The following is a 13707-nucleotide window of genomic DNA, read 5'->3' as shown; positions in this document are numbered from 1 at the left end:
CACTGGCTTTAAAATTGAGTCCAGAGAGTTGGCATTAATGGTAACATTTTTAAAGCTGGATAAAAGTGGTGTCCCTCATTGGTCTGTTCCTGGATCACTTGTATTTAACCTATTTATAAATGATCTTGAAATAGACATTGAAAGTCATGTGTCAGTGTTTGCAGATGAAACAAAACTAGGAAATGTAATACAGTGTGAGCAAGATATTTCTTTGCTGCAGAGGGATTTAAACATATCGGGGGACTGGGCACTCAATTGGCAGAGGAAATTTAATGTAGATCAATGCACAGTTAATGCACAAGTAACCTACACCCTAAATATTAGTGAATTAGGGAAAACACATGGCAAGGATTTGATAATTGTTATAGACAAAAATGTCCAATGTCACTCAGCGGCCACTAAGGCCTGTAAGTTATTATCATGTATAAAAAGGGACATTAATTCTCTGAATGAAAACATAATTTTAATTCTTTATAAACCAATGGTAAAACTACACCTTGAATATGCCAAACAATTCTGGGCACATGTTCTAAAGAAAAAATGGAGAGGAGGGCTACAAAATTAATAAGGGGAATGGACGTTTCCGACATGTAATTTTTGCCTTCTTTTGTAACAAAGCTTCTCCATTAACTCCCTAATGATAAACCTAAAATGAAGGAGAGAGAGGGGAAAGGGAAAAAAAAATATAAGGTGAAACACAAATAAATTGCTAGACACATACCTGGAAAGTGTCGGCAACTCGGTGGAGAAACTCAATTACAAAAAGAGGAGTCACTTCAGATTGGATTACCGACACAAAGAATATTTTATCCCTGTAGATACTAATAAGGTAGTGATGTGGTGTGGGGATAACAGGAGGAACATTTTCAACATCCCCTGCTTTCTCCTGGGCTTCAAAGAAGTAGTCGCAGACTGAACGGCTCACCACACTCTTCCAGTGTTTCTCCAGGAATATGTCACCAGAGCCATTGATCAAGAAAAGGCTATGGATCATCTTCTGCAAAGGTTGGGAGGAAGCAAGCAACATTTACACTCTGAATAGATCACACATAATCCCATGTAATCAAACATAAGATGGAAAATCTACAAGGTTGCTTTAATCTATATTAAGGGATACCGTGTAGAGTTATTTGATTTATATATTATTATTACAAACAACCTGGGAACTGTATCTAGAAACAAACATTAATTACTCATTAATCATGACAGTGTACATTGGAGAAACGGTGTTTGCATTTTTAAATAAACAGCTGTTCAGATATTTTTATTAATATATTAGAGATTACATAATATTTAGCAATTAACAGTACTCTCGAGATCCCAGGCTATATACTTAAGTGCTGGAACATGCTTGGAGCCATGCCAACAGTTGCATATACATACTCCACACATGCACAAACTGGCATTTTCTGAGCTGAGCTAAAACACCTGCAGCACTTTCTATACGGACTATGTCTGCCAAGTTGGACATACTATTTCACTCCTGCAATAGGCAAGCCAAAGCATAGGACAAATTCTAAAGCCTGACTATATTCATATTCCACAAACAACAAAAAGATGGACTGGTATATCATAGGTTAATGTGCAGTAGAGACCCGTGATGTTCAGACACATCTTGCATAGTGCCAACGAGGACTAGATCTGTGCTGGCACAGGGGAGAGCCAAATATCACTCAAGGCCCTGGGCTCACCTCTGCCAGTGGAGGTCAGATTTAGTAGCCCCATACAGACAGATAAGCTATGTGATTTCAGTTGAATCATTCAGATGGCAGCACTCTAATATGAATCAACAAGAATTTAGGAGCAGGTATTTTCATGACACACTAGCACACGCATAGTTAGCCATGCTCTTATACATCTCAGCATTTAACATTGCGTATGTTGTAATTTAATGTACACATTGTGCTAGAAGAACTAGTGTAATTTAATCTACACATTGTGCTAGAATAAATGCTGACAAATGAACTTTAAGAAAAGAAAAAAAGTAGTTTTTATCCCTTTGCTGCTGTCACAGCAAATATAATGCATGCACTGTAGTTGCTGTGATTACTCCTCTTGCACGAGCTAGATACAGAGCATGGTGTCCTGTGGAGGGTTACCCCGTTTATAAGCACATGGCATGGGAGTGTTAGGTAGACAGGAGGCAGGGGTGGGTGTTACACTAGTGTGACACCCACAGTCTCTGGATCACGGCAGAAATACAGAAAGGTAAGTAGTGTTATTGACACTTATAATAAATTCTGCCTTGCATATTAGTCTTCACATGTACATTTAGGCCACTATCTCTTTGTCACAAACAAATACCTAATTAATCACACTCACCGTGTTACTATATAAGCCACTCTCTTAATATCCACAGTGACACATACATGTGATTATAATACACAAACTTGAAATTGGATTAATTTCCCATCCTCTGTACCGATGTTGGAATATAAGATATAGATACACACAGAACATACTGAGAGCACATTATGTGAATAGAGCTAATCTTCACTTACATATTACATAGTAACCAGGGCTGGCCTAAGACATTGTGCTGCCTGGGTCCAAGGATGAAATGTTGCCACCCCCTCCTGTCACCACCAAAACATGCCTACATCCATTATGTTATCCAGTGTGTGTAGTTAATGCAGTGTGCATATTGTATGCTCTGTGTGTGTGTATAGTAGATGCATTGTGTGTGTTTGTGTAGAGAATGCATTGTGTGTGTATAATGCATGCACAGTGTGTGTTTGTGTAGTGGATGCAGTGTATGTGTGTAGTGCATGTTTGTAGTGTTAAGTAAGTGCTGGGGTGGGTGGGGGGAAGGCGGAAGGCAGTTTAAAAAAACAAACAAAAAAAAACTGATTTGGCCTATTCCCCCCCTTCCTGCTTTTACCTGTGGCCAGGAAGGTGGTTCGGTGGCATAGCATGCTTGTACAATTAAGAGAGGGCACAGATGTTTCATCTTGATAGGACTCTGGACCCTTACAGCACACTAATTATTGTGTACTGGGTCGGCAAAATGCCAGGGCCACATCGGGACACAGGCACATTAGCGGTAATAGTAATGCATAGTAATAAAGATTACCCAAGTCCATCAGGTTGAACCTTTCACTTATTGCCTAGGGAAAAGATACAGCTTATTCATTCCAAAGAAAGTTCACCTATAGCCACGTTACTACTATGTAATTTGTAAAACATACTACGAGATAAGATGACCAGTTAAACAGTTATTGTGCACTTGTACACGTGTTCTTAGAAACAGTCACAGCTCGTTGACTTGCATCTAATCTTTCCAATATGAACCTTTGAGACTAGCACGATGAACAACCTCTTTATCAGATCCGAACAATTATTAGCTATAAATACTCACCTAGCAAGATCAGACCAGAGGTAACAGAGTACACAGCATGAGCAGCAGGAGGTATGGGAAAAAAGGATAGACTATAGAATAGAGTTTACCCTTTCACAAAAACGTGATTGGACAGCAGTACAAAGAATCTGAAAAACAACATAATCCATGCATTATTAAATAGAATTCACCAACAGATAATGCAGCACTTTACAATATTGGTAGAAAACTGGAATAAATGATAAACAAGTTAAGGTAATTCAACGATTAAGGGGACAGCTGAAAATAAGCAATAAATATTTGACAAAAATAATTTTGTAGTATATAAAATTACTCGGTAAAAGGGAACCCCAAATAATTCACAAGGCAATTTAACAGTCTATGATGTAATAAGCAACAGGCACATTACTGCATCAACAAAAATTAGCCACACAGTTGTCGTCTTTGATTGAGTCATGTCTATTCAAGTAGGGAAAACTTATGTGGAGCACTGGCGGCCATGGTTGGCTTATGTGGCGGAGAGGGATGCAGGGATGGCTGGGAGGGAAAGCACAGTCTTAGCAGGGTTTGACGCTCCTCTCCCGGTCGTCACTAATTCACTAACCACCGGAATAGCTCTCCCTGCTCTCCAAATTTCACGTTACTTGTTTCATATCGACTGCTACATTCTGAAACGGTTTCGAGAGAGGGCGAGTACTATAGTACTATAGAGGGCTTAGTTCATATGTATCCCAAAGGTAACGTATCCTATGTGTCCACCAAGTGTATAAAAAACTATACCACTTTGTCTGTTGCCTTTCCGATGGATATCTCTGCACCATAGGCTGGTATTTGACACCCAGGATTGACTGTGAGGCAGGGACGTATTAGCCTGGCGGCTAAATGACAATCCAGTCGGGCGGCGCTGGCGAGGGAGCACTGATTAGTGAGCTCTCTGCTCAGCTCCCTCGCGCGCCGCAGAGTGATGCCGAGAGCTGGAATATGACATCATATTCCATCTCCCGGCATCACTCTGCGGTGCACGAGGGAGCCGAGCAGAGAGCTCACTAATCAGTGCTCCCTCGCCAGCGCCGCCCGCCCAGCAGCCCCACTGGACCCCCAGGGAAAGGGAGAACCCCCCCCCCCAGCATTCCCAAAGGTAAGGAGGCTAGGAGGATTGAATAAAAAAAAAAAAAAAAAAAGTGGGTGTGTTAATGTGTGAGTGTGAGTCTGTCGGGGAGTTACTATGTGTGTGTCTTTTAGTGAGAGTGTATGCATGTCTGTTAGTGAATGTGTGTGTCTGCTAGTGACGGTATGTGTGTTAGTGAGTGTATATGTCTGTTAGCTAGTGTATGAGTGTGTGTGTGTGTGTGTGTGTGTGTAGAAGGCGGGGAAGGGTGGGGTGGTGGCGCCTGAGTTTTGTCTTGCCTATGGCAGCACAAAAGCAGGATACACCACTGCTGTGAGGATGACGATGGCATTTGCCACAAAGTAGCTTAAGTGTTGGATATGTTTTATTTGAATGATTCTTTTGCATTACGCCTCTATATTAACAGAGGTTTTAAATGTCCCCTAGAGTGTTACTTCAATATACAGATGTTTGACGTCACTGATTTGTTACAAACATCCAAATGCTAATTGCACTATACATAGACTTTTACTGATGACTGCTTAAGAAATGGCTTTGCAGAGGGGTAGATTCTAGAGTAATAATTTCTTAGAGAAATTAAAATACACAAAAAACAAACAAAAAAAAAAAACAGGCCCACTTTGAATTAGATGCAATTAGTGCAGAGGTTTTGTTTCCCATGCCTAATAAATACAAGCATGTGATTCAATGATGCATTCTCAGCAATGTTCCAGCTATAGTTCATTGAATTGTATTTTGATTTTTTGGGGTACCATTTGCCCAGTTTGTGTCAATCAGTTTTCAGATGAAATGACAAAAACAGGGCTCTCCTTGTAACATATAGCCTGACCCACCTGCAGCAGCTCACGCAAATACTGATCACCGTAAGGATTAGAGAGTTAGAAACAGGTTAGACCTACACTCACAGCTTAGTACTGCAGAACAGTGATGTACGGAGTAACACTGAAGCCACGTTGCAACCAGAGACTGTGCTAAAGGTGGCTCAAGTGCCCAGTTTCTAATAAACCACTTAAGAAAAGGTTTAATAGAAACAGGTGGATGACAAAACTGCAGTGTTTCTTTTGTTTTTTTTTAACACATTAGATCCATTACTGAGCTAGACGCCTAAAGGGTTTTGTCCTCACTCAACACAACTTCATGTCAATGAAGTTGTTGTGAGGGCTTTGGTCTCTGGGCGCCATCTTGACACAAGGTGCTCCACCATCTGCTTTACCCCTATCTGTTGCGAATGGTTTAATGCCCAGAGGCACCTCCGATCCTTCCACATTATGTGATCGTACTTCCTACATCCATACTGCTCCTGTTTGGATGAATTTCGTCCAGCTTTATGTGCAAATATAGACGAAACTGATTTATTAATTGCTGAAGAGAAATTCCACAATTGGAAGCCGGACCAGAAGCTACCAGACAAGATGAACCAAAATGCTTTTATATGATGGAAGCAAACCAATCAAGATGGAAAGAAAATCTTAACAAGAGGGTTAGCAAGTAATACAAGTTTAACCGGTTTACCATGTTAGATTTCTATCACAATGTGAGTATAATTAAAGAGAAATTATCCCCTAATTAACCAGACAGGATTTTGTGGTTTTTAAAATTTGCTGTGTCTTTTGACCAGAAGAAACATTACGTTTAAAACCCAAGAATCTTATGCTGACGTGCTTCATTTGTCTATAATCTGTCATTTCTTTCAACATTTTTCCAAAGTGCTGATTTCAATAGAAATTGGCACTTTAACTGGGGGAAGAAATGCTCTACTCATAATAATTCATAGTACAATAACTCACTTGCTGACGTAACTGGAGATGGTAGCAGAGTCCCAGCAGTGGAAATGCGGTGATATTGAACTTAATTTTACAAAGAAAGAGGGTGGACATAATGGAAACTATAGTCTTGAAATATTTATTTTCCCAGACTGTAGGTGCCCTTTAAGAAGTACTTTAAGGTACTGTAGTGTCCCTTTAAACTCTAAGCTAGAATTTTTCATTGTTTTTGTTTTGACGATAAAGGATACCTCCATATGGATTCAGATGCTTTGGTGGAATCCTTCTTACTATTTATGTTACTCATTAAAATACCTATATCTTCCTTTAAGCAAATAATTCATACATTGATGGCAGCTAATAGGTATATAGCCCGCAACTGGATCTCCATTCACAACCATGTCCTGATTTGTAAAACTGTACAATTGAAAAGAGACTGTCATTTATTTTTCCCATGACTGTACTTTACATTCGGTTGGCGGTCTCAGCCTATCACTCATTCACCATTGAAAAAACTATGTGAGAAAGATACATATCAATAGGTACCTATCATTGGTGCTCAGTCCGAGGCATCAGCACTGAAACTAAGGACACGACTGGAAGAAAATGGCACAGTGAATGGAAGCCATCTTCATAACTTTAAAGGCTATACTATCAGTAAACAATTTAATTCCATAATGTAAGATGGAGCCCAGGGCCTCCAGACACTATTTACCAGGTGACAATACAACCACATTCACTACAGGCACAGCCAGGTCAGGTAATGCAAAGAAAAAAGAGAAATTTAAACCTTGTTTCAGTTTCTACTATTCTGCCAATTATTTTCATTGGCAGAAAAGGGCAACATTTATGACGATGGGGGGCGGAGCCTAACACCGCACCGGAGCAGACGCCATTACTCGGAGCTCCGAGAAAACTAGACTAAAACCCGCTGACATCGGGACCACACAGCGAAACCCGCGGTCTCAAAAGGCACCGCTGCACACAGACAACCTCACCACCAAGGCTGATGCCGTTTTTTTCAACGCCCGGCACGAAAACCCGAAAACGAGGCGGTAAGGCCTACCGCACGGGGATCAAGTGGAGAGGGGCTGGCTGTGGTACATACCTGCCCCTGGAGACCAGCAGACAAACCAGCACAGTGCAGGTGAGATGGGACGGAAAACCCAAAAACCGACCCCAGCCACCACAAACCCACGGCAGGACATTAGCCAAATGCTACAAACACCCAGGGTGTCGCAGGCACCCACTCCACGTGAGGCCTCACCTGCGCCCTCGGAAGAGGACTACACATATGACAGCCCCCCACCAGACCCCCGTAGACCAGAACCCTCACTGGCAATAAAGGACTGTTCCCCAGCCACGAAAGGGGACATCCAAAACATGCTGGCAGGCCTCCAACACAACCTTAAACAAATGTGGGAAGCAGAATTGGCAACGCTCACCACAAAAGTGCAGGCAGGGACCGCACGCACTCAAGCTACGGAGGGGGACATAACGGATCTGAAACACTGCATCCACACAATGGACGACAAGACCCGACAAATGCAAACCGCCCAAGAAAATTTCTCCAACCAAGTCCCCCTCCTGGACGACAGGAGCCGACGCAAAAATATAGAAATCAGAGGGGTACTAGAGACCGTGCCACTAGAGGAACTGCCCCACTACATTTGACGCCTAGTGACAGGGGTACTGCCGACGAGACAGGCTAAATCTTTCCTATTTGATGGGGTATACAGAATTTCCAAATCGCCGCAGGCCCCCAACGCAGCTCCACGGGACAAGCTAGGGCTATTGGCGGCACTTCGGGGGAAGACCCCATTGGAGTTTGAATCATGCCTACTCATTTTTCCAAGACTTAAGCAGAGCCACACTTCTATGGCGCAGGGACATGCAAACGGTTACCAAACCACTTCACGCAGCTGGAATAATCTACAAATGGGCAACCCCCAGAACCTTATGGGTGACTGTAAATGGAGAACAACACAAGGCCACGACCCCCCAGGATGGCCAAACTATACTGGACATATTGGGACTCTCGAGCCAGAGTAACACGACAGATACACAACCTCACCCTCAATCGAGGAAAGCAGACAAGGCTACAGTCTTCCGGCCCAGAGAGGCGAGAACCCAAAAGACATGAACTGGGCCCCATCATCATCATCAGCTCCCTTTGCTTGATCCAATGGTCCAGTAACAACTGTACAGATCTGCTCTACCTTTCAATTTTGTTTCACCAGTTTATTATAAGTTTAATTATGCTTTAGAAATTGCAAACTCGTTGCTCCCCAAGGGCGGAGAGAAAACCTTCACAGGGTTGACCTTAACTGCTCCGGTGATGACCCCCCCCTCACCCCTAGGATATGGGGACATGCACGCAGAGAGCCATCAATACCTAACCCACGCCAGGCCGCGACCAGCGCTATATCGCGACTCAGTGGCGTGCACTCACCGAGGCTCTACATTACATAGGATTAAAATAGATGTGCCTTTTAAACGGCGACGAACAGCACTAACACATAGCCCAAGTATATCACGAGGACGCATTTCGCCCTGAATGTCATCACTCGCTATGACATCCCAGAATGTAATGTTATGCTCTCTGTTATGTTTTATCTTTTTATTCCAGGACATGTCTCACAAGTAGAGAAGCTTCTTACCCTAACCAGCCTCGCTACTAAGCAGCACACATATACTCCCTATTACACCGCAAAACCGATATCACTAGACTACTTTATTATGACTCGGCTTCTCCTGTACACATGTACAAACTTCCGACACAGTACATAGAAACGTACCAGGTTTAAAGTTGACTCAAATGTTATGCTGTATTTCGAACCGTTACATAACAAAAAGTGCCACATTTACTCATGTTACACCACTATTGTATTCTGATGTACTCGAAAGAGTCTGATAAAGCTGTTGTGGCAATACAGATTCTGATGTACTTACGTGCACGACAAAAATAAAAATTTACATAAAAACAAAAAACAAAAAAAACATTTATAACGATGATTGAGGAGTCAAGATGGAGGTCCCCAATTCCAGGCTACGTTACATTTTTAAGACATCATCAAACATATGTGTTAAATATAAGGGGTAACTAGACAGAAAAATAAAAATCCTGGAAACAGGAAACTTCAGGTTTATCATAAGGGATTAGTAAATAAACAGGGCTCAAAATTTTAACTCACCACTAGCCACTGAGAGTAAAAATAAGTCCTGCGCTCACTCCCATCACTCCTGGGCAGCATCAACAACCACAGTACACATCAGCCCCAATATATAGTAAAAACCAAAGAATAAAAAAAAGTTACCTGCGCTCTCTCCTGAATCCCTATGCATATTTAAACAAATGGAGGTCATTTAGTTGCTCCAATGGCCATTGTAGAGAATGCCCGCCTGCCAACGTCAAGGCAGACCCCCCTAAGCGGGTCCTACACTGACCCTTCAGCTGGCTTCCTTGAGCTTCTGGCAAAGATATCTCTAATGAGACAGAGAGGGGTGTTTTTTTATATACACCCCTATATACTTATTAACCCTTAATAGGGAACACATGGGATGGGCGGCAGCATTGTAACAAAGCTGTGTGATACTGTGGTTGTCTGCCACCCAGGAGTGATGGGAGTGAGTGCAGGACTTATCTTTTTGTATTTGTATTCACTTTTTGTATCACACAGCTTTGTTACAATCTAAGCACTATTGATCACTACAGTCATTGTATTGCCTAGAGAGCAGTGATTTCCAAACAGTGTAACACTGCAGGTTATGAATAACAAGTGTCTGAAAAGCAGTGCAAAGATGTAAAAAGAGGAGGAATCACCAAAAGAATGGGCCAGCTGGTCCGTATGGTATATCACCCACTTTTATTACTTTAGACCACTTTTCAGAACACAAACAATACACTTTTTACTCCCTCAAACCCTTTGCCACTGTCATAGATTGAATGCTGTAGTTTTAATTTTCTAAGTTCATCGTTAACACGATAAGCTTCTCAACTGGAAATTAATAACTATTTTCCAATACAAATCAATTTGTCTAGAAATATACAGATGTCTCTAGTAAGGCGTAACTCAAGGTAAAATTTGTAATCTGCTAAAGGGATTCTCCAGTGCCAGGAAAACAAACCCGTTGGAGAATCCCTTTAGCAGATTAAAAATGTTACCTTAAGTTACGCCTTAATAGAGCATCCTGGAGTGTCCGCCTCCCTCCTGCCCTCCATCCCACATCGCTAAATGGGTTAAAACCCTTACAAATAACACACCTAACACTTACCTGAATCCAGCGCTGATATTCCCTGGCGCTGGGTCAGGCTCCGCCCACGCTCCTCCTCCGTTGACGTCTGCCGGCAGGGGAGACCTAATGCGCATGTGCAGCAATGTCCGCACACGCGCAATACACCTCCCCATAGGAAAGCATTATTCAATTTCCTATGGGGATTCCGGCGACACTGGAGGTCCTGATGCATAGCGTGAAGACGTCCAGCGTTGTTTAGACGAACAAAAGTCGTCTAAGAGGCCAGTAGTCCCTCTAGTAGCTGTCTGATAGACTGCCACTAGAGGAGAACTTAACTCTGCAAGTTTATTATTGCAGTTTATAAAAACTGCAATAATTACACTTGCATGGTTAAGGGTGATGGGAGTTGGCAACCAGACCACTTCAATGAGCTGAAGTGGTCTGGGTACATTCAGTGTCCCTTAATGCAGATTGGATTTGTTCAAACATCACAAATTAAATCACTAAATCAGTAAGTTTTGTTTTAATCGTGATTTTTGAACGTAAAGATTCTTTCTGGCTGGTTGTCATAATTTTAACATTTGCAACCAGATGAATATTTCATCTTTAGAATAATAACTTTTCAGATTAGTTTAACAGTTATATCAGAATGGATTTTGTTATATACCATTAGAAATACATAGAGAGTGATTAACTCATTGCAAGTTTCAGAATCCCCAGTTTAATGGGTTTATCACTCAATTTTAGAAAACAATTTAACTTTACATAGCATTCACAAGCTTATATTTGCTTAAATGTTTGTTAACTGAAGTGGTTAAATAAAATGTCTTTAAAATAACTTTTAATGCAATGGTTTGCCCTGTACCCGGTTCCCCCCTGAGCGCCAAGCCTTCTATGATGCTAGGAGACGTGCATATGGATTCTGCAGAGCTGCAGAGGCTGGATGCCAACTTCACCAGTCATTCATTGGCAGAGAAAGTCAGCTCAGTGCTTCTAGGAAATGAATAACCCACTGTGCAACAAATATGCACAGAAGTGACATTATCCAGTCTGGAACTCTTGGGCTGGCTGCTGACATTGCTAGAGGTGGAGTTACACCTCTGACAGCAATATAAAATACCTCAGTATGTACAAAGTTTCATATTGAAAGGGTGCATGTATAGACTTCAGTCACCATGACCACTTCAAATCACTGAAATGGACATAATGTTTGGATTAACTCTTTAAAGAGACACTGTAGGCACCCAGACCAGCTTTTCATCAAGCTGAAGTGCCGTACGGGTCTGGACTGCCCCTTTAATAAATATTTTGTAGATTGTGTTTTACTTCAAAAGAATTCACTGTTTAGTGAATAAAACCTAATATTTCAGGCCACTGGCTGAACAGGTTTTGGTATAATTCATGCAATATTTGCAGGAAGAAGCAAGGTATAACAAAATAAAAAATGAGAAATAATGTCATTAAAAACAGAAAGAGAGAGTATACAAAGTGATAACCATGTTTCTATAATAAAATAGTGACAAGCATCAATATAACTTTTACACACACTGATCTTACACTGTGCTGCTTACCCCTAGCAAGTGCATATTGTTAAGTTTCAATACATTTTCACTGAAGAAAATCACGTTTTAAACATAATTATTAAGAAAGAAATCTTACAAATAATATGTAAGAAGTATGGCACGTTGACAAACTATTTTCACCTCTTGGAAATCTGAACACAGGTTTACAGACAGGTAAAATCCTGTTTAAGGGATACTTTTCTGAAATAAACAAGTATGTAAATGCTGCCTCAAACAGAATAAGTTATTTCTAAAATGTAAAAAAAAAAACGCACAAAGTTTCCCACAACCAGAATAAAACAATAAATTACCGAGATAAACCAATGGAGTGCAGCAGGAAGTAAGGGTTCCACCTAAGCCTCCTTACACATCATCAACCTAGCTCTGCCCCAACCAACATGGCTGCTAGGACCCCTTCTGAATGGCTGTCCTTACATTTGCCTGTAAGCAACTTTTCTGCCTGTTCCAAGTGTTGTGTGAAAATGTTATCAGCTATGTACAATCATTACCGATGTAGCTTATTAAAGTGACACTATTTAATTATGTCGGCTCACAATTTAACTTAAATTAGAAAAAAAAATAAAAAAAAAACAACTTTGTTGAACAGTAATATGATGGTGACTAACAGATACCTCCCAAGCGTCCCTATTTAGGAGGGACAGTCCCTATTTTCAAATCCCTCTGTCCCTCTTTTCTCATTTCTTTGCTGAGTCTGAATGTATAACAGAACTCCACAGCAATAATACTTACAGCAATGTGTATTTGAACTACAATAAATTGGTTATAAATCATTTTGTGTAAATAAAGTACATTGTCCTTGTTCCACATTATTTTAGTTCCACAAATTAATTCATTAATACCCCTGCCCACATCCCCACTCACTTCCCCAGTTATTAAATCCAAGGGTTCACATACTTTTCCCACCTGCACTGTGAATGTTTACATGGTGTGTTCAATAAAAACATGGCAACATTTCATTCTTTGTGTGTTATTAGTTTAAGCAGACTGTGATTGTCTATTGTTGCGACTTAGATGATGATCAGATCACATTTTATGACCAATTTGTGCAGAAATCCATATCATTCCAAAGGGTTCACATACTTTTTCTTGCAACTGTTTATGCTAAATCAAACAAATTAACCCCCCTTCACACACTATAGCCCCTATCCCACAATTCATAACAGTCATCTACATACTACATCCCCAGCACACACATCTCCCTAGCACAGATACACACACACTACTTCCCCAGCACACACACAATACATTCCTTACACGAACTGTATCCCTTATCTTATACTACATTCCTTACACACACTGCAACACCAGCACACACTGCATCACCAGCACACACACACTATTTTACTTACACACACTACATCTCCTAAACACACACTATATCACCAGCAAAGCACCCTTCATCCTCTACAAACACTATATATCCTATACACACACTGCATCCCCTACACACATACTGTATCCCCTACACACACATTTATCCACTACACACACTACTATATTCCTTATACACAAACACATTCTCTTTCTACACCCACTACACACAAACTACACCACAAACACTAACATATCTATATACGTATATTACTGTAGGATTCTTTGCTTGTCTGTGTTTGCCTGCCTGTGTCTGTCTATGCCTATGTGTGGGAACTAAAAAGACGT

At 41.1% G+C, this 13707-nt stretch overlaps 1 protein-coding gene across 2 annotated transcripts in view; it reads right to left on the bottom strand.

Annotated features, from left to right (window-relative positions):
* AP3M1 (adaptor related protein complex 3 subunit mu 1) overlaps positions 1–13707 on the bottom strand; it is a 47927-nt gene that overhangs the window by 16879 nt on the left and 17341 nt on the right. The window contains exons 1-3 of one of the 2 annotated variants that reach the window (XM_063434339.1): positions 12339–12426; positions 3359–3486; positions 722–997 (exon numbers count right to left, since the gene is read on the bottom strand). In XM_063434339.1, the coding sequence (XP_063290409.1) occupies positions 722–994 (273 nt within the window). In that variant the 5' untranslated portion in view covers positions 995–997; positions 3359–3486; positions 12339–12426. Of the gene's footprint in view, positions 1–721; positions 998–3358; positions 3487–12338; positions 12427–13707 lie in introns of those variants that run through there. The other variant, XM_063434340.1, reaches the window with a different exon arrangement.

The sequence above is a fragment of the Pelobates fuscus genome, chromosome 10, assembly GCF_036172605.1.
Source record: "Pelobates fuscus isolate aPelFus1 chromosome 10, aPelFus1.pri, whole genome shotgun sequence".
In the NCBI taxonomy this organism is placed as follows: Eukaryota; Metazoa; Chordata; class Amphibia; order Anura; family Pelobatidae; genus Pelobates; species Pelobates fuscus.
The sequence above is the reverse complement of the archived record's forward strand: the minus strand, read 5'-3'. Positions and strand labels throughout refer to the sequence as shown.